This window comes from Podarcis liolepis, assembly GCF_965112155.1.
Source record: "Podarcis liolepis genome assembly, chromosome: 6".
In the NCBI taxonomy this organism is placed as follows: domain Eukaryota; kingdom Metazoa; phylum Chordata; class Lepidosauria; order Squamata; family Lacertidae; genus Podarcis; species Podarcis liolepis.
Window position 1 is genome coordinate 34210156 of NC_139559.1, and position 22258 is coordinate 34232413.

Consider the following 22258-nt stretch of genomic DNA (forward strand, 5'->3'; position numbering starts at 1 on the left):
CTGAGGAGCAGTGCCTCTTCCAGCTGTGGGAAAAGCCACACATCCAGTGGAGAAGAGAGGGAAGGGGCCAGCCAAGCAAGGAAAGGGCTTGAGGATGCTACTGAGAGCCCCAGCGCCTCACCTCACCGGGCTGGCCAGGAGGGACGCACGCCACTTCTGTCGCCCAGCTTACGCAGAGTGGTGAAACGCAAGGAGGGGAGGAGGAGGCTTGGGGTGCCAAAGTTCTTATGTTGGGGGAGAAGCCGGAAGGAGCCACTCCTGGATTCTGCAAGTGACTAAGACTTGCAAGTGACTAAGACTTTGTGGATCTGCACTGTAAATAGTTTGCACAATAAAACCTGTAAAAGACAGTTTGGAGTCCTGTCTGGTTACTCATGAGCAACCACCATCATCATCTGACATACTATTTATTTTTTTGCATCCCACTTTTCTTCCACCATGAAAGCAGAATACATGGGGTTCCTGAGTAGTCTCCCATCCAGGCCCTGACTAGAGCCAGACCTGCTCAACTTTAGCAAGGTGTCTACATCAAATACACTTAGACCATGCCCTATAATTTAGTCTTAATGCTCACTATAAATCATTGATATTGTTGGGTGACACCATCAGTCATATTCAGAGGGTACCCGCTGGATATAACCCATTATCTTCTGCTTCTTCCCCAGTTCAATACACTCCATCTTCTGCACGAGTGAATATTGAGGGTTTCCTGTTTCAACATGTAAAAGAGCGTTAGCAGGTGGTGCCAGGATAAAATGGAAGTTCTTTCTAACAGCTACCCTGATGCAACGGCATCTTATTAAATGGTAGCTGAAGCCTTTGTGCTGTAAAGCTGCCATTTGGAGCTATATAAGAGAGTGCAGTTTCCACATCATTTTGTCCTGAGAAGATTTCGCAAAGAGAACCTCCCACTCGTGTTCACTGAGGGTTACTCCAAGGTACATATGCATCTTAAATGTAATGGTGTTTTTGGACTAAAACCATCGCTTTGCTTTTTTACTTGCCCTGCTCCGGTGCTTTGAAGTACTGCTTCACAAGAAATGTATCTGCTGGAGTTTCCTCATCCATGCCCCACCTGCTTAACTTTTATTTGGCAGGGAGTCAGCAACCTTGTTTGGGCCAGCTTCTGTTCTTTCCAGAACAATTTTGCTGAGGCTTTACCCTGTGACTCAGAATTATTTGTCTCCCACTCTGGTACACCTTTAATCACCTCCCAAATCTGTCTCCGCAGCAGAGGTGGAGAACCTCAGGCCCAGGAGCAAAAAGTGCAGCCCTCTCTGCCCGACCCTCTAGACACTCCCCCTGCCAGATTCCGCCCCCCCCACCCTCCACAGTTTTGCATCCATCCCTCTTGCTTGCCTGCAGAGAGGATGGAGAAATGGTGTGCAGAAACCTCTGACTTTTAGCAAAGGGAAATGTCCCACCAACCAGTATCTGGCCCTGCCCACCACTGACATATGGCCCCCAGAAGTCCCCCCTCAACAGAATGTGCCCTGAAAAATGTTTCCCACCACTGATTTACAGGCTTCACTTTGCCTTATGGTAAGCCTACTCCTGATTTCAAGTATTATCTGTCTTTAAAGTATAGCAAAAGCAGTTGTTTTTTATCTTTCTTGGTTTAATGCACAGAATATACTTACCCTTCTAGTATCCAATCCCCTTCCTTTGCTGTTGCATGCCATGTGAGTCAAATATCCACCCATCCTTAGCAGGAAAAGAAAATTCTGCAAAATTCTAGAGATCAGATCTCAATAGAGACCCATCTCAAAAGTGCTGACAGCAGCCCCAGCACAAGCTGGGAACTGGTGGAGCCTCGGAGTCAAGTTATTTTTCATGCATTAAATGGAAAATAAACATTTGAAACAAATTCAGTATTTCGCTAGTGTGCTCTTCCAAAGTGTCTGCCTCACCTCCGTTTCCTTCCTAGCAGGGCATCCAAAACTGCTCTAGTGTGCTCCTTGTGAAGGCTGATTGAGAACTGGCAAAGGGAGAAGAACAGAGACGCTCTTTCAGACCAACAGTGAGTTCAGAATGGACAGGGCTGTGCTGGCTTTGGGGTAGCTAGTGGGATATGGTGGAAGGCAGGGAAGCCAATGATAGGTAGAGTGAGGGCTAATGACAAGCAATGGAGCCCTCTGACTGGTTGTAAGAAAGAATGTGAGGGCTTGCTGAGAACACACTTTGGTTGGTAGGACAGTGCCCCACTTACTGTAATGGACCAGCCTCTACTGCTTCTGGGTCTAATTCAAATTGTTGGCCTTCTAAACCCTAAACATTTTGAAACCAAGGTCCACCTGTACCCAGAGCACTGGAATCAGGCTTCTTTCAGCCTGCTTCATCCAATAAGGCATGTTCCCTATTTGCCAAACTAAGGAGAATTGCAACAGAGTTATATTGCTGTGTGAGCCGGATTCTGTAGTCCACTGAGTGCCCTACAAACTGCCTGCATCTTTTAACTTTCCTGCCAGGGAGCCTAAAAAGTAGCTTTCCAAGAGGGCTTCCGTCCCAGATTCTTAGCTCCCCTGACGACTGGAAAAACAAATTGCAACAGAGTTAACACAGCCAGCGGCAACCATCTCGCCTTCACGGGTGCTGACAAGTCAGACTGACAACCAGGAGGTTCCCTACCCACAACACAAGCAGTCATTGAGGATGCCCTGGGCTTTCCCAGGAGGTGTGGCTTAGGGCACCGGGCACTTTATTGGCAGTAAGAGAAGCACCAGGGCAGTTCAAACAGAGTCTGGGGCTGAACTGAGTGATAGTTTATAATTTTGAGACATTCTCTAATCTGGGAAACCAGTCAACCCTTCCTCAGAAATTGGGGATTTGTGGACATGCCCTCAAGTCACACAGGACTGCTGGAGCAGAGGAATGCCTGTTGTATAAATTGTTGGCTGAGTGCAGATTACACAACGTGTTTCGTGCCAGGCCTCATTCTGTGATTTAGACTAATGGCCTCTGAATCTTTACATCTCGCCTGACTCCCAAATACTCCATGATAAGGAGCACAGTTCAGTGGTTGTCTGATTGACAACATACTTGGCATGTAGAAGGTCATTTTAGGCTCACCTGGAAAGGGAAGAGCTAGGAAAGTCTGCAATTCAGAATTCTGGAGAGTGTCTGCCAGGCAGCATAGAGCATCTGTGGCTACCCTGCGGACCTACAAATTTCACTGGACTCCAACTCCTACCAACCCCAGGCAGCATGACCAATGATCAGTGGTGATGGGATTTGCAGTCCAGAAGGCCTCCCAATGTTGCACCCATGGTGCTGAACTATAGCTCCCATCATTCCTCTCCAATGGTGTACTGGCTGCAGCCCATGGGAGTTGGAGTCCAACAACAGCTGGAAGGTCAAAGGTGATTTAAACACCTTTTTTCAACATAGTCAACATGGACAGCTACCGGGGTCATTCTGCACACAAGCAACAGAATGAAACAGTCGGAAGAGGTGGCAGGGACTGCACAGCTTCCGACGGCAGATTGCCTTTTCCAAGGCACATATTCTGACAAGGAAGCAATGCGGAAGAAGAGCTGGGCTCGTTTTCAGCCCAGCGTGCAAGTTTTCTATTTGCAGGGAGTTGTGCGTTTGTGGGTTTCCACGTGGTTGAAATGTGGTGGTGCTTTTAAAGGGGAGGAGAGGCCGTTCTGCTACCTCGCTCTCTTGCACCTGTAGATCTGGCCGCTGTCGGGATGCGTGAAGGCCTGGATTGGTGCCCAAACTTACTCTGGTGGGGATCTGTTTCCACGAGCGGGGCTGAGCGACGAGGACAGGAAACTGTCGTGAATCCTGTGCTCATTTTGGACAAGAGTGCGAGGCTTCTTCTGGGACAGGGGGCCTGGGGCTGGTCTTCTTCTCCGGGCAGCTGAAGTTCAGGGCGCCTCTTTTCCTGTCCGCTGAGCCCGGGCGAGGGACCCCCGAGGCGTCTCCGGGTCCGCTCCGCGCTGCCCGCCCAGCGCGCGCTCCCTCGGCCCCGCCCGGCACCTGCCTCCTCCTCGCAGGCCCCGGCCCCGCCCTCGCAGCCGGGCAGCTACCGCGGGCGAAGGCGTCTGTTAGCAGCGGCGAGCTGTTGGCGAAGGAGCGTGTGGTGCCGCTGCTGCAGCTGCGAGAGAGACGCCGACCATGGGGAGAGTGCAAGGAGGGATGCGCTGCGTCAAGTTCCTGCTCTTCATCTTCAACTTCATCTTCTGGGTCAGTGCGGGGCGATCGCGGCCGGGGAGAACGAGCCGGGGAGCAAAAGGCGATGGGGGACTACGGGGCTGTGGGAAGCAGTGGTCAAAGAAGCGGGGAGAGATTGAATGGGATTCAGAATGCCCGGGAAAGGCGAGCAGTAAAGTCTGGTGATGGGGCAGAGAGAGGCTGTTTCATAGATCGTGGAGCTGGGGCCACGGGGGTCATCTAGTCCAACCCCCTGCGATGCAGGGCTCTTTTGCCCAGCGCGGGGCTCGAACTCACGACCCTGAGATGAAGAGTCTCATTCCCTGCTAACTGAGCTTTCCCGCGCCTCCACTTCATCGGGAAGAGCAACAGAGTAAGCCTTTTGCTGTCAGCTAAGAATCTTGCTCCTTCAGGCTGCAACCGACACGCTTACCTACGTGCTGATAAACTGTAGCACAATCCCAGCCAGCCGGTTTCTCTCTCCCCCCTGACCATCCTTCGTTGCACAACCCCCTACTACATGCCACCCTTCATGATCTCTTGAGCCTGCTAGAGCGAAATTGCAATAACATGGGCTGGTGTGCAACCGCTCTGCCCTGCGCATCCCTCTGCTTCTGATCACGGGGAGGCTAACCTAACAGCTGCTAGATATGTGGGATACTTCACTGGGGAAGGACAGACTTCCTTTCTCCGTCGGATCCTCTCTTTTGTAGATACTCTCTGTTTGCAATGGCTGTTTTGTGCAATCAATTTATACAGCTATCAAAGTGGGGAGCAGGCAGGTACAAACTGATCCAAAGGAAATGAAGCTGGGGTGTTCTAATGCAAAGTGTCGTGTGAAGTTAAGTGTGTTTTGAAGGAAGCAGCGTGTTACGGATCATCTGTCATCCTCATCTAACCCATGATATCTCAGTTACAGTAAAAAAACACATTGAGTGAATGAGTGTCTTTTCTGCATATGATCATCTTTTGTCTTTGGGGCAGATGAGATCATCAGGCCAGGAGAAGTGTCTGTCTCTGCAACCCTCTTGTGGGAAAATGCCTATAACTTGCAAATTGTCTGCACCTACGGGCTGGCCATATGGTCACAGGTTCATGAAGCCTAGTGCCACATAAAAAGCAAGTCAAAAAGGCTGGAATCTACAAAAGCACAAATGCTTTTTGCCCCAATAAGCATGTGATTGTGATGGGGTTTAATGTCTTGCTCCCCTCCCCTGTGGGACATCAACCATGAAACCACTAACAAGTTTCTTAAATAACACTGACATGTGAGCATTGGTTAGAATTCTGTGAGCTTTTCTATTTGTGTCTCCGAGATGTGTAAAGCTTTGTGGCTTCTTGAACCATTTCCCCAGAGATAAAGTGTTACCCCTCGCGTGTGTCGTGGATCCTTCGTACGTTTGGTCAAAAATGTATTTGCAGCATTTGTGAGCATCCACCCTGTGAGCGATGATTAATGCAGGCCTCTCTTATTTGTGGCATGAGTGTGGACGCCACTATGGCTCTGCGTGGAAGACCTCCCTTTGTATCTGTAGAATGCCCAGAATGTTTTAAGCTGGAATTTCCAAGCCAAGTGCAGTTCTCTGTGAATACATTTCAATGTCCATCATATTATGGAGCATGACACGATGTGTGGCTGTAGTTGATTAGTAGGGAATCTAGCCTTTCTTGGTTGTGATCTCCTGAACCTGTATACAATAAAGGCATTAATGGTTTGCCAGTCCGCTGCGGCGTGTTCCTTTTGTTCCAGATGTACTGAGGCAAATCGCTTTTTCAAATATTAAAAGCAGAGGATATCCAGATAAGCAAGCAAGCTGCTTACCGACTCTTGTGCAGAATGGTGTACACAGAGTGCAAGTGAAAGGCAATAATTTTTAATAAATTCTGACAAGCAATATTACAATATGCACTTTCTTCTGGTGGCTGCCACAGTTCATGCAAATGTATAGAATCTGCTCCCTCTTATCTTTTGCTATTGTTGATGCATCACGGAGACAATTGCACTCCAGTGCTGTGGAGGGGAAGGGTGCAATTTCAGAAGAATTCAGAAAAGCAGAAGCAACGGGGTGGGAGTTTTTGACATTGAGGTCACAATCATGGGGGAAGGGAAGCCTTGTTCTTTTCCACCCCCTATTTTGCTTAAATGGCTGCTCAAGTTTCCTTGCTTGAGTGGTACCAGCTGAGAATATTCAACCTCTGAATAATGTCTTTAGCTAGAACCATCATCTGAGCAGGAAAGGTAAATTCCCAGAGACTGTCATCTAAAAAGGCCCTAAAACATAGAATCATAGAGCTGGAAGGGACTCCAAGGAACATCTAGTCCAACCCCCTGCAATACAGGAATCTCAACTAACGCATCCATGACAGATGACCATCCATCTATCATGCCATTGGGAAAGGAAAGGCCTCTATTAAAGATGGCAGGCCCTAAGAGATTTGCTGCCCTCCTCAATCATACTTCTGATGTATCCCCTGTGTAACACCAGCAGCAGCCTGCCCACTTCTTCCCCATCACTGACTGGACAGGCTATACGTGAGAGGTCGCCACTGCTTTAGGCACAGGGACACATTTTTGAGTGTGTGAATAATATAATTGTAGAGTTGGATGAGGCTCCAATGGTCATCTAGTCCAACCGAACCTTGGGCACTGCTCTCTCCTGTCACTTCTTGCTCCCTTCCCCTGGAATGGCTCCTCTTCTCTCCACCTGAAGACCATGCCAAGCTGAAACTTGGATTCAGTTGATTTAACCTGACCCATGAAAAGCACATAGAGCTGAAAGACAACGTTCCTCCTCTTTTCAAGGCAGAAAAAGGTGACCACTCACCAAGAGGGGCAATGAATAGGGATGGGGGACACTCAGAGTCTTCATGGGCACTTGGAAATACCTTCAAGATGCTATTGCACCCAAGATGCCCTTGCATTGGTGACCCCAACCATACATTCTCCCTTGGTGGGCAGGATTGCTGTGGAAGCCTGGCAAGATGAAAGCCAGACAGTGCTTGCAGCTAGCTTTGACCAATACAGCTAGAAATGAGTTGTCTTTTTCACCATAAGGAGAGCCTGTGGACTAATTATGTCTGGTTGGCCAGAAGTTTGTTTAAAATCTGCATTCAAGTTGCTGTTTGGCTGACTGGGCTAATTTATCAATAATTTGCTTTTGAAGATGGCAACAATCTTTAAAAGGTTTGCTTGTTCCGTTGCCTAACATATTATTTGGAGAACTGGGATCTTCTTTCTTAGAAGTAGTTTTCAGTTTCAGCATCTCTGGTCACATGGTGAAAGAAGCTATCACTGAGGGTATTGTAGGCCATGTAATGAATACAAGTTTGCTTTTTATCTTGTTAACCAGAACTTCTCATATTTGTCTATTAAGCATACCAGAATCTTGTGCTCTGCTGCACACTGACAAGAATCTTTCCATTAGCAGAGATGTTTAGCCCTGAATTCCAAAAGAATAACATCACTTTAATTGCTGGTACTCTAGTTTATATCTCATCTAACACATCTCTTAGATCTGAGTACCAACATCAACCCGCCCGTAGAAGAAAATAGCTCTTCACTGAAACCATAGAAACAGCAAAGGAAATAAACAGCCACAATGGGGCACATTTGTTTATCCTTGACATTGTTTTGCTATCAACACTTTCCCAGAGCTGCATGGTTCTCTGTGCCCAGGCAGTGAGGTGGATTGCTAATCTAAAAGGAAGCAAAAAATAAATAACTCTTAAGGAACAGCTTGGGACTCTTCAATTATGGGCACACTTCCATGATGGCTTAAGAATGTCCATTGTGCATATACACTTCTATAACTTTACATAGACTCAGAGTTTATTTCAGTCCTTCTAAGGGCATCATTCCTTCATTTTGAAGTAGGAATTTGTTAGGTCTACTTTTCACAGCAGACTGACCAAACTGACACTCCCAGACTTGCTTGTGAACTGGAATGCAACTCCCAGTTGGATTTTGCACTTATCTGGATTTTGCGAAGCAGTTTTGGTGTGCAAAAAGTGTGCACAAAAATACTTATTTTATGTTCAAAATTCATATTTTCTGGGAAATATGTTCCTATTTTCTGAGAAAGTGCAAAATGTGCACAATTTAAATGTGGACTTTTTTTTTTTTTGCATTCTTTCCAAAAAGCCCGCGCAATATTGTTTTCAACTTTTTCATGTGGCTTTCATTGTATATTTTGGTTTTTTATTGCTGTAAACCACCATGATTTTTTAATTGCATAGTAATAGATAAAAATTTTAATGAATAAATAAAATGCAGTAGAATGGACCTGTGACTGTGCATCACTGAAACAAAAATTAGGATATTCAGTCCATCCCTAGCAATGCAGTACACCAGGCATAGGGAACTGGCACTGACCAGTAGCCTGGATCCATATTTCCAACACCCATGGGTCAAGTTTGATGGTGGGGGCAGCGTTGCCCACCTATCAATCACCTGATGTTACAACGTCAACATATGACTTGCTTTTCACTGCACAGTTTGATTCCAAACTGCATGGGCAAAAAAAATCTGCACAGCACCGGGCAAGCCCTTTGCACATCATTACTGAAGCATTGACAATCAGCTGATAGCAAGCACCACAAAGCCCATTTTATCTACCTCCCACTGGGCAGATGGCTATGGCTTGGCCAGAACAAATTTGCAGGCTAATAGGGAGATGTGGTGGACCTGAGTAGACCTGCAAGCCAGAGGTTCCCCATCCATGCATTAGGCAGATAAGTATAATCCATGTGAAGTTCCAAAGCAGCATATACAACATAGTACAAACATATCAAACATTTGCTTCAAAGAAACCTCAGTTGTGTGACCTGTAAAGCTCTTGCTTTGGCTGTCACCTTACAATATATCTTGCATATTTCCTTTTCTCCCTTCTCACCCTGTCTTTCCCATTCCAAGCCTAGTTTAACGTCATTATAAATCATCAAACGAGTGGAGGGTATGCTTATCAGATTTTCTAGTGACACCAAACCGAGTGGGTTAGCCAATTCCTTAGAATTGGCTTAGAATTCCTCAGGTGGGATTCAGCACAATCTTGATAGGATAGGAAATGGAGTGCTCTGCATTTAGGTAGGAAAAATTAGGTGTACAAATAATGCAGCATGACTAGCACATGGGACAAGTGAAAATGATCTTTAAAAAAAAGAATCCTACCCCCAGTGCCCATGTGAGAGGGCTAAAAATGACTGACACCCACCAGTCACAAAATAACAGTTCAAGAGAAGAGATGGTGACAAATGAATGGGGAGATTAATATAAGCAGCTAGCAGCTGGTGACATTGTTTACTGTTGAGATCTCATCCTTCTTTGAGAATTGCAGAATTCTTTGCCATGGCAATCTCCATTCTGCTTTCCTCAAGCTAAGTATAGCCATTGGATGTAGACATTGCATAACCTCCTCATTTTAGGCAGAATTTGCTTATCCAGAGGTTCTAAGAAAAGCAGAAGCAACTCATCTGTGCCCCCACTGCTGAGAAGCCAACATTGTGGGTCCATTCCACCAAACAAGTTGCTTCTGAAGAACTAAATATGCCTTTCCTATCATTTCTTCCCTTTTCCTTTTGCACTTGACTTTCACCCATGCCCATTCTGACACTGCTAGTTCCCCCCCTCCCAGATCCTTTTACATTAACTTCTTCTCCTATAAAAACTTTTTTCCCTGTTCTGTTATATTATATACACTGCTCTGTTATATATACACTAAGTGGAATTCAACATTGTTCCATGACAAACATTCCATCTGCGCAAGTGTTGCAGTTTGCCAGACTGTACAATCCCCCGTCTCCCCCTTCCCCATGCTCTTCTGGGGGTTCTCCCAAGACCCAGCTAAATTTGGGAAACACAGGGCACACAAGGGGAGGAAAATCCCATTGAACAAGCAGAAGTCCTTGCATAGGGCTTTCCCTGATGGGGTTCAGCCGGTGAATCTCACCCAGTATATTTTCTTTGCCCTTTGAAAATGGGGTGGTTAGGGTTCAAGCCTGCAGTGCAAATTGCATCCTGAACATGAGTTAGTAAAGCTGATTCTGACATCTCATTCCAAAAAAACTTCGAGAGAAATGGAATCCCAACTGTAGTCCTCAGTTTGCTCAGCTAGTTCTGCAAATTAAGGGCATTTGCATAATTGATTCTGCTTCTGTTAAGGGCACTGAATCCCTGCCCCTTTGTTAGGGGAAGTCCTGCATACTCCCCATGGTTTCTGATGCTCCACCAGGACGGTCTGTATTATTTTGATATTATATTTACAGTCATCAGGCCTAGAAACTTGATTTTTGGAAAACAAATTGATAGGCTGAGCATGCCAGCATCGGGGATGGACTAGGGTGTTTTAAATTTCAGCAGCGCTCTGTGTGAGCCCAAAATTTGGCAGCCCCCTCAGCTCTTGCTTTCCGTTCTGCTCAGTTCACTAAGTCATAATTGTGACATCCTGCAGCGCCCCCTGTTTGGTTCCCATTTCAGTGGAACCAGTCGCACTGCCCTAAATCTGCGTCTGCCAGCATTCTAGATTGAGCATTCCAGCTTTTGAGCTTGCATGTATGCTGTGGTAAACTGCAGAATTCTCAGTGGCCCATCCTGTTTCTTCCCCTCAGCAAGGCATGCACACATGGCACTGACATCTGACTTTCCAGAGGCCTGTCTACAGTACTTGCTGGTGGTAACTTTCTGCCTCCTACTCAGTAATTGCTCCATCCAGCCATTTCTGTTTCAGGATGTGGTTGGCCTATCATTTCTCTGGCCTTGTTTGATCAGTCAGTTTCAGGTTTCCAGTCAGCATTTGCAGGGCCAGTGCAAGACATTTTGGGACCTGAGGCAAACCACAAAATGGCACCCCTCCCCTTTCACCAGGGAAGATGGGGTGAGTGAAGCTCTACATCAGGAACAAGGAGGGAATGAAGATCCACACCAGGAATGAGGGGCAAATAAAGATCTACATCAGGAACTGGGAGGGCGGAGACAAGTAGTGCCTCCTATTCACCAAGAGGCCACTGTAGAGGCGGCATTTGGGAGGCTGCCGAAGAGAAAGCAGATCTGGCCTCCAAGGAGCATGCCACAGATTCCGCTGGCACCATAGCAAAAACAGCAGGCAACACACTCCTTGAAGGCCAGATCAGCTGCTCCTGAGAATGCTGCTTTCTGAGGTGGTCACCTCACCTTGCCTCATGGGTGGGCCGGCCCTGAACTTTCAACCTGAGATGCTTTCAAGCCATTGCAGTCTCTCCAGTCTACCAAAGGTTTCTTTAGGGAAGTTAAGGAGCACTGTATATTAAATGGAAATGACTCTCTGTTAAAAGCACTCAATCTACCTGTCCATCATGCAACTATTTCCAGTGGCATTTCTGTCAAATTAAAAAAGAAGCGTGTGGTTGGAGGCTTCTCACCCAGTCAACAGCTCTTGAGTTCAGTATGTAGAAGCTCTTGAGTTCTGTTCTGTTCTCTGCCTGGAAACATAGTTGTACCTCAGGTTAAGTATTTAATTCGTTCCGGAGGTCCGTTCTTAACCTGAAACTGTTCTTAACCTGAAGCACCACTTTCGCTAATGGGGCCTCCTGCTGCCGCTGCACCGCCACCGCACAATTTCTGTTCTCATCCTGAAGCAAAGTTCTTAACCTGAGGTACTATTTCTGGGTTAGCGGAGTCTGTAACCTGAAGCGTATGTTACCTGAAGCGTATGTCACCCGAGGTACCACTGTAAATGACTGAAAGAGAAAAATACAGTGGTACCTCGGGTTACATATGCTTCAGGTTACATACGCTTCAGGTTACAGACTCTGTTAACCCAGAAATAGTGCTTCAGGTTAAGAACTTTGCTTCAGGATGAGAACAGAAATTGTGCTCTGGCGGCACAGCGGCAGCAGGAGGCCCCATTAGCTAAAGTGGTGCTTCAGGTTAAGAACAGTTTCAGGTTAAGTACGGACCTCCGGAACGAATGAAGTACTTAACCTGAGGTACCACTGTACAGAGCCATCCATAGCGCTAATAGGTTCAGTTAAGTTCTAGTTATGGGCAAGAGGAGGGGGAGGGAGGGAGAATAACAAACCAGCACTCAGAAGGTGAGTTGCTCACCTTGACCTTATTACATCATGGTAGTGCAGATAGAGTGGTGCAGGATGAAACCATTGGCTCGGATATTTGTAAACAGAATGTCACACCAGTGCTGCTGTGACACAATGGAGATCAACCTCAGCCAGGGCTTATGAAAACTAAATTATGCATTCAGACATGAATCACAGCACTCTGCATGCACATGGAATGGTGGGACTCTTAACAGCTATTGTTTTCAATCACAGACAACATGCCTGCTCTTTACCAGCACGACTTGAGGGGGGTGTCAGTGTATAAACATTTATTTTTAGATACATGGCAGTTAAGAGTTGGCCACTTCATAACCGAACATGATGAAACATCCCTCACACACTCTTCCTTTGTGTTTCTATAGCATCCCTACAAGGCTGAAATGGCATTATTAACTTGTTTATTAGGACTGCCGATCAGAAGGTCGGCGGTTCGAATCCCCACAACAGGGTGAGCTCCCATTGCTTGGTCCCTGTTCCTACCAACCTAGTAGTTCAAAAGTATGTCAAAGTGCAAGTAGATAAATAGGTACCGCTCTGGCAGGAAGGTAAACAGCATTTCCGTGTGCAGCTCTGGTTCGCCAGAAGTGGCTTAGTCATGCTGGCCACATGACCCGGAAGCTGTATGCCGGCTCCCTCGGCCAGTAAAGCGAGATGAGTGCCACAACCCCAGAGGCGTCCGCGACTGGACTTAACAGTCAGGGATCCCTTTACCTAAAGTAAAGCATTAACACTGTTTGGCAACAGTTAGGCAAATAGAGTCACAGTACAGTGGTACCTTGGTTCTCAAACGTAATCCGATCCAGAAGTCCGTTCCAAAACCAAAGTGTTCCAAAACCAAGGCACACTTTCCCATAGAAAGTAATGCAAAATGGATTAATCTGTTCCAGACTTTTAAAAACAACCCCTAAAACAGCAATTTAACATGAATTTTACTATATAACAAGACCACTAATCCATAAAATGTAAGCAGTAAACAATGTACAGTGCTGCAGTCACACAATCACTCAATCATTAGCTGAACTGGGTTCCACACCGTCACAAAAACAAAACAAAAAAGAGCCACAAAAACAAAACAGCAAAATACCGTAAATAGCAAAAACAGAATAACACTCAAAACAGAAGTGTGGCACTCAAAACGGAGGTGTGATATTCAAATAGGAAGTGTAACACTCAAAACGGAGCATGTTTGGCTTCTGAAAAAAGTTTGCAAACCAGAACACGTACTTCCAGGTTTGCAGTGTTTGGGTTCCAAGTTGTTTGAGTACCAAGGCATTTGATACCACTGTACACTTAACCATAAAGTGTAGTGCAACAAAGATGACTAGGTGAATTGCAGGTAGCACTAGAGGAGGCTCTTGGTGGAGCAAGGGGTTGGGACAGCCACGGATGTTGCCACAGGGTAGTGCAGACAAGAAGCAAAAAAATCCCCAGATAGCTCGCATTTAATCAAAACGAGCCTTCACCTAAGATATTGTTCACAAGTGCAGTAATATTTATGTTTTCTAAATCACTTTCAATTCAAAGACTGTTCAATAGATAACATCATAGTTGGGCCATGCCCTCAGGCTTGCTTACACTCTCAACAGAAATCACTTGACAACTTGCAGGGTCACAGCTCAACTGTCCCACACAGAGTTTCCATGCCACCTCAAAGACAAAACTTTTAAATGGAAGCCATTCATACATTCCACATCAGCACATCAAAGGGTAAAAGATCAATTGATGAGCATGTGTGAGTTGCCCTATTTTCCTCAATAGTGTAAAGCAAGAGATCATCGGTTGCTTTTATCTCAGTGGTTCCTTTGTTTATTAAGTGTATTTCTTGGATGGATGCCAAACTGCCCCTTTTCCCCATCCTTTCATGTTCCCCTGCCTTAGTGTTGTCATACTAGTGGCAGAGAATGAGGCTGAAAGAGGTGGTAAAATAGTAACACTTCAGCCTGCAAGTGAATGTTTCTCTATGTAAGCAGAAAGCTAGTAAGCAAAGCAAGGGGTAGGCTTGAACTCTGTTCCCCGATCTGTTGGTTTTCTATCAACAGGGAGGTTTTTAGATGAAAGAGCTATACAAAGCAATGATCTCCTACCTGCAATCTGAAGTGGTGCTTCCTCATTCTGCTCTATGTGTAGACTAGGGCTGCTCCTCAAGTGAAGCCATGGTGATGCCTTTCATTGCGCCCATTTTTGTAGACATCCATATACCTGCTTTGGACATTTTAACAGAGTTCTTCATTGAGAAATAATAGGAAGATTGGCATGTACACATTACCTGCAAAATAAATAAAAAACTCTGTCTAGCATAGATATATGCATTTATCTTGGGGCATTAAAGTACGGTTTTCCTTCAGTGGCATCCAGAATTTATACATTATTATGATTATTAATTTCCATATAGGAGGAAGTAACATAGAAGTCTGTCCTGAGAATTTGTGGCTGCTATGAGACCGTTGGAGGAAAGCAATAAAATGAATATGCTATGTGTAGAAACCATCTTAGGTCTGCCCCTTAAATTTCTTAAGAATGTATTGTATCCCTTTATATATTACTGAAGCTTTAGGAATGAAGGCGTAGGTGAAATGCTCTCCCCAGGGAGGTTTGCCTGGCACATTTATTATATACCTTTAGGCACCTCTTCAACCAGGCCTTGGGCTGACTAGCATCCTGTTAAATGTGTTGTGAGTGGGAGCATTGTTTTATTTTGTTTTGTTCTTGTTTTTTATGTATTTTCTGTTTTTATCTTGTATTTTTATGCTGTGAACTACCTTGAGAGATCTATGGATGAAGAGCAACATACACATTTTATAAATAATAATATAGAAAGTACCCACACTGGGTCCCTTGCCCTCTAGGCTTTGCAATGTAAATGGTAGTTATGCATACCTGGGAATCAAAATGGCGGCTCAGCCTTGTCTGTGGATTGGGTGTCTTATTCATTTGCCAACTAATATGAGGAAATGTCCCTTGCCCCTACTTTTTTCTCTTTCTTAATATTACTGAAGTGCAAAACTGCTCTGGAGATTTAAGTGAAGGTTTCTTGGTGTTGCCAGCCAATCAGCATTGTGCAGAGCAAGCTGGAGCTACAGGTATCTTGAGCATTCCCTCTTCCCTAATAGCTGGAAAGGAAAATTGCATTTTAAAAAAGTTATGTCTGTCTTCGCCCTTAGTGTAGATTTTTAAAATTCATTCATCCCAGAACATTAAAGAAAATGTTTTCTACAAGTGTGCAGCTGTAGAAGGAGGAGGTACCACTGTTAATAACACTGTTTGAAACATTTCCCATAGCTGTCGAACTAAGCTTTTGCCTTCTGGGAACTTATTATTCGTGTGATTAAAATCTCATCTCTTAAGAGTTTCCTCTGCATTTAATACCATTTCCTTGCTACCTAGGGCAGGCACTGCTATGCAGTTCCAGTGATGCGAGGAGACTTTCATTACTCGTTTAAACAATGGCACTAAATCCCATAAAAGGTATATTTTCTGGTGCATGCAGCAGTCAGCAATGGGGTCATGGAAGCGGCTGAAAAAATCAATAGAAGTTGCAGGTTAAAGGGCATTTTCCAAGCTACTCATTTCTCCCCTCTTTTTTGCTAGCAGGACTTTGTACACAGCTTTGACAAATATATCGCTCTAGCTAATTCCAGCCTTGCATCGCAAAATTTTGCACTTGCTGCAGCCACCATCATCGCCACAGGTGCTCCCAGTGATGTGTTACACCTTTTCTCCTGCTGCAGCCTCTGCCACTAATTGGCACTTTGGCTTGCTTCTGTTTTCTTGTTTATTGCCTTTGGAGATGTGTTGATCCTCCTCTGATTATTTATTGCACAACTTCTGTGCCTTTAACAGATGCATCATAGGAAATAATCACACAGGAGAAGTTTTCTAAAGCATGGAGCAGGCTAAATGTCAAATACCAAGTGCCATGCATTTACAGTGGTACCTCGGGTTACATACGATTCAGGTTACATACGCTTCAGGTTACAGACTCCACTAACCCAGAAATAGTACCTCGGGTTAAGAACTTTGCTTCAGGATGAGAACGGAAATTGTGCTCTGGTGGCGCGGCAGCAGCAGGAGGCCCCATTAGCTAAAGTAGTGCTTCAGGTTAAGAACAGTTTCAGGTTAGGAACGGACCTTCAGAACGAATTAAATCATTAACCCGAGGTACCACTGTATGTCTCCTGTCAAAGTATGCCAATAACCTGTGCCAAAGTAAATCTAAAGTGCCTGGGTGAAGCAGGTGGGGGGCTTTGTGGTGCCATTGTTGTTGTTTAGTTGCTTAGTCGTTTCCGACTCTTCGTGACCCCATGAACCAGAGCACGCCATGCACTCCTGTCTTCCACTGCCTCCCACAGTTTGGTCAAACTCATGCTGGTAGCTTCAAGGACACTGTCCAACCATCTCGTCCTCTGTCGTCCCCTTCTCCTTGTGCCCTCAGTCTTTCCCAGCATTAGGGTCTTTACCAGGGAGTCTTCTCATCTCATGAGGTGGCCAAAGTACTGGAGCCTCAGCTTCAGGATTTTGGTGCCATAGACTAACACAAAAGCTATTGGGATTTCTGTCCTGTAGAGCAACCTCCCCCAACCTGTTGTAGTCCAGAGGATTTGGAGGGCACCAGGTAGGAGACAGCTAGGCTATTTTGCTCTTGCTCTTCCCACCAGCATTGCACTTGATGGTCAGAGCAATGTGTCTCTTCTAGAGTCTGGTGGGAAACCGCCATCTTAGAAGAGGTTACTAATCATTATGGAAGGATTCCTTAATTGCACTCTCTGATTCCAAGTTCTAATGATTCTGAGATGGCAAATGGGAATGAACTCTTTCTTCCTTCTCTGGAGGCTTAAGGAAAGTGGGACGTGCAGTCTTGTGATAAATCTTTTATTCATATTTGGAAGGATGTCAAAGTGCAATGTCTGCTCATTCAGTAGTTCCATAATTTTGAGTTTTTAAATAAAGACTGAAAGATCTACGCCCTGGTATTATAGATCTAGTGTAGCCAATGTGCGGCCGCAGCCAGCATAGCCAGTGGTCAGAGATTATGGGAGCTGCTGTCCAGCAACATCTAGAGGAAGGGGCAGACCTTGGTAAAATGCCGCCCTTTTGTGAGGCCATTTGACACCCTCCCCCCAGCCCACATGACACCGGCTTAAGCTGGGGCTTGGGAAGAAGGCATGAGGCTCTGGCAGGGTCCTAGAGCCCTCCTACCTCCTTCCCAAGGCCACTTGTCTAGTTTTGGGAATAAGGAGTCTAGGACCCTGTCAGAGCCCTCACACCAGGCTTTGAAGTGCACCTTCCACACTACTCACACTACCCTAAATCTGCTTCTGCTAGAAGGCCCCACATCAGCTGTCCTGTTATAGATTGCATCAGAGGACCTAGAAACTAAGGCAGTGGGGTGACCTTTGGGAGGATATGTCCTTTCTGATACACATGTGCATATGATTGTGACTTGTATGGCTAGGTGAATACAGAGGCATAGCGTGGGAGGGGGCTGTGGGGGCCATGGCCCTGGGTGCAATTTTGAGAAGAGGCCAGAAGGAGCTGCAGAGCAATCAATGAAAATTTGATGGATGTTTGTTCCAATTCAGCAATAATTTGTGGGCTTTCCCAGGGAAAGTAGTGGGACAAAAGAAAAAACCTCTCAGACCCATGCCTAGAAATCATGGGTCAAACAAAACTGTGGGTCATCCCTGTCAGAAATGTAAGTAACACATACCAGGAGGTCAGCACAAAAATAAATGGTTTTGTAGCTGCACCTACAGTTTAGCTGATTCCCCCATTTGTATGGTGGAATGAGGAGACAAGTTGAATTTCTCCCAAAAGATTGCTGTGCCTAGTTTCCATTCTAATGGCCCATCAAGCCCATTGCAAATTCTTCCCAATGGCTTTCCATTTTATTTTGTTGCTTAAATGAAACTTTAATGCAGCCCTGAGTCTGGTTACGAAAGCAACTTGCTTTTGAATACCATTGGATGTTATTCAAAGCAGTGACTCTCTCTGCAGCTGCCCTATTCTGAGTACATGTGCTTTCTTGTTTGGAATTTGAATATACAAAAGCCTATGGGTGGCCTATGAAATCCTAAAGTGCAGGTCAGCTGCTCAAACCAATATGTAGATCTGTCTTAACTTAAGACAGCAATAAATTTGGCAGCATAGAGAGCGCCCCGGAAATGCCCCCCCCCACACACACACACATTGCCATCTCTGCAACAAGCTATTTGCGCAAAACCTTCACGGGATCAGCGCTGATGCCTCCATGTTTTTTGACTATGGACACTGGATGTGTATTATAGTTCAAGATTTTAAATATGTTTTAGCCCAAACATAGGGTAGGGTACAAATCCTCACTTGGACATGAAGCAGCCTCTCAGCCAAACCTGCCTCACAAGGTTGCTGTGGGGATTAAATGAGGAGGGGGTGGGAACCAGCTCCTTGGAGAAAAAGCTGGGATATAAATGCAATAATTAAATAGAAATCTGATGTGCCATTGTAATGGGGATCTGCCAAGGGTGAAATAGACCATCACTCAAACTCTTAAGGGGCAAAGTAGTGTTGTGAAAAAAATATTACAAAGACACTTACAGCTTTGTTCACACTTCTGTGCACCCCATGCCTAAAAGCATTGGGGGTTGAGTGGTTTTCCATTTGCCGCATTGCTTTCCCCAAGAAAACCCACTGTTTACTGCTGAATCACAGAAGAAGAAGAAGACGAAGACGAAGATGAAGAAGAAAACAATTGACATTTGTTCCAATTCAGCAGTGAACAGCCGATTCTCCCAAGAGATAGCAGGCAGGAGAAGTGGAAGTGTGGACAATCCCTAAATCCTTGGGACACACCCACCCACATCCCGGGGAAATGGAAATCCTGTTTGAGGAAGGGCCATAGCTCAGTAGTAGAGCATCTGCCTTGGTACACTTATGAACATTTAACATATAACTAAGACCTCAAAATTCCTATCACACATGCAAGTTATCCCAGGTTCAGTCCCCAGCATCTCCAGGTGGGACTGGAAGAGAACCCTGCCTGAAACCCTGGAGAAATCACTGCCAGTCAATGGAGACAATATGGAGCTAAGTGGACCATTGGCTTGTCTCGGGACTCATCCACACTTCACTAGGCCTGCACCTAGTGAGCACAGGTCTGAGAGGTTTCCCACTTGTCCCCTGCTTTCTAGGCATGAGCCTGAGCAGTTTTCTCTTTGCCCTACCACTCTGTATCATGGAATCAGAGCAAACATCAATCCACAGAAAAGTCGATTGACGTTTGCTCCAATTCAGCAGTAAAGAGTAGGTTTTCCTGGGGGACAGGACAAGTGGGTGTGTGGATGAGCCCTCGGTATAAGGCAGCTTGCTGTGTTCCTAGCTTGCTGTGTTCTTGTCCTCCTGCCCTTGGGAAAGTGGGGGTTGGGTAAGAATCCCTTTCAGTGCAAGGGAGTGTCCGCATAATGGAATGTAGGTGAGTGGGAGGACAATGAAGCCTCCTCTAGTAGACAGCATGTACCGAGTGTCTCGTAAAGTAAATTGTTTGCACTGAGTTTCCACTGTTTACTCCTGCATTGAGTGCATGCCCAGAAGATCTTTGCCCACCTGCATGAGGGCTTGGAAGAGGCAGCCTGTCTCTGCAGGAAGCCGTGGGTCTGGTCACTTTTTAGGCTCATTACGAGTGGGTGGTGAAAGAGACAAGATGATGTCCTCGCTGTGGCTTGGACTCAGCCTGCTTCACAAACGCTGCAGCCAGCAAGCTGCATTTGTTGCATCACAATAAAGCAGAGCATCACATCCCTTGAACAATGACTCGGTCCATCTCTTCTGTGTGGAGACTGTGTCACCAGGAACTGTGGGGCTCTTACGTGATTGCTCAACTGCAGCTGTGTGTGTGTGTGTGTGTGTGTGTGTGTGTGTGTGTTACTGAGAAGGCTAGAAGACAAGAGGGTTTAGAAATCTCACTGGGGAGAGAGGTTAAAAAGAAAGCACTACAAGTGATGTTAATGGTTTTGGGAGGAACTGCTATTCATTGTTATAGCAGTGTTTCCCAACCTTTTTTGGGCAAAGGCACACTTGTTTCATGAAAAAAATCTCGAGGCACACCACCATTACAGCCCCGTGACGTCAGCGCGCAGCGTCACGCCGGGAGGGACGCACGAAAGTGTAAGTTTCAATTTTCCCCCCTCCCCCTTGCCTTCCTTCTGTGCCAACCGCCAAAAAGCCAAGAAAAAAGCCAAGACTTTAGGGCAGCAGGTCGACACGGAAGAAGCTCCTACCTAAGGACAGGTGCGACGGCCGTGTCCTCTTCTGCCACACTTGGCAGCCCTGCCTCACGGTCGTGACTCCCACCCTGATTTCTCCCCGCAGGTCGAGCGGCACAGGCAGCCCAATGTGTCCAGCCCAGACACAAGCCCCGCTTCCCCACTCTAGATCCTGAATGCGACCAAGTGCTCTGGACTCCCGAGCAGGATGGGAAAGAGGACTCGCATCTGGTAGCCTCCAGGCTCCTCGCCTGCTCGAGGGATGGCATTGCAGGCAAGCTGCCGGCCGTCGCCATCGCTGCCCCCTCATGCGAGTGGACCTGCCCAGAGTGGTGGGCTGGGGGAGGCTCGCTCTCTGTGGGGATGTGGCCCGCACGCGCGGCCCCGCTTCCTCCTGCCCAGGGCTGAGCTCCTTACCCGCGATCTCGGTCTCGCGCACGCGGATCCCACTTATTCCGAAGCTCGCACCACTAGCCGGGGCTCTCACACCGTGCCAGGGCGAGGCGGCGCGGCCCACTGACGTCATCGCGGCTCGCCGCCGCCCTCGACTTCCCTGTTCCCTCCCCTCCCTCGGGTCGCCGTGGTTACCGAGGACTGCAAGCTGCTCGGGCGAGCGTGGGGCATTAAGTGGGAGAAGGAAAATTAAAATTAAAACTCGCCTGAAGGCCGCCTCTCCGGATATGAAGCTATCTTTCGAATTTTTTAATTTTTCCCGCGGCACACCAGGCAACATCTCGCGGCACACTAGTGTGCCGCGGAACAGTGGTTGGGAAAGAACTCCTCTCTCTCTCCCTCCCTCTCTCTCTCTCTCTCACACACACACACACACACACACACACACCTGGGGACCACCCAGTCCAGATCTGACCTCAAATCAATTTGCAGGCAGGGCTAAACCCTACTGAACATCTGGATGGGGAAGGAGATTGTGTGTCTCCTCCCCCACCCCTAAGGAGAGCCAAAGTGTTCAGTCCTGTGGAGGTGCTGCTTCACAGGCTAAGGAACACTCTGCACCCCACAGGATCGAATCCTCCACTCACTAGCTGGTGAGCAGAGGATTCACTCCTTCTGGGGCCTGCTTCCTTTCCTGCCCATGACAGAATAAGATCCACAAGTAGCCACTAAGCCTCTAAAACCCTTTTGTCGTTCCCATCCCTTGTAATATGTGAACTGAAAACCTGATAACAAAAGAACTTTCCTGTGGGAAATGAACTGATTGCCTAAATGCTACAATGCGCCTCACTACTGAGGTTTGTTCCTACCGTCACTGAAAAGGTTGTGTAAAACCGACTTTACCTTTGGACTTGTACATGCGGGCGAAGGCGGTTTTACACATACCTATGCAGAGCAACTCTTTGTAGTAGCTGCAGCACTTTTAAGTAACGTACCAGGAAAAAAGCAATTGCTTCTGAGTAGCTTGTTACTTGAAGCAGGTTACAGGAAGTTAGTTAGTCAGACTGTGCACTGAATCTCTTGATGCTAACATCCTGAGTACCGTGATGCAGCATTTTTATGCCTGACAGTATGCTTAAATGCTTACAGGCTTAAATTTACTCTTTTATCATTATGATCAAAGAACTGTACAGCTTTGATTTGTACAATTTAAAAGTTACTATTTTCACATTTGTCATTGGAGCGTTCTGCCCTTTTCTACAGGGTCTCAGAGCTTGCGTGCACATTGTTGTTTCTGTGGAGTTGTGCGTGGTAACCTTAAAAGCCCTCTATGCATCAACAGGAGGGGTCTGAATTGTGCATCTTATGAGGCTCCGCTCCCC

The 22258-nt window shown here is 46.4% G+C and overlaps 1 protein-coding gene across 1 annotated transcript in view; it reads left to right on the top strand.

Annotated features, from left to right (window-relative positions):
* The first annotated feature begins 3831 nt into the window (after window positions 1-3831).
* The window catches only part of TSPAN2 (tetraspanin 2), a 67267-nt gene continuing 48840 nt past the window's right edge, over window positions 3832-22258 (top strand). Inside the window, exon 1 of the mRNA XM_083508623.1 lies at window positions 3832-4191. Within this exon, the coding sequence (XP_083364749.1) occupies window positions 4123-4191 (69 nt within the window). The 5' untranslated portion in view covers window positions 3832-4122. The remainder of the gene's footprint in view (window positions 4192-22258) is intronic.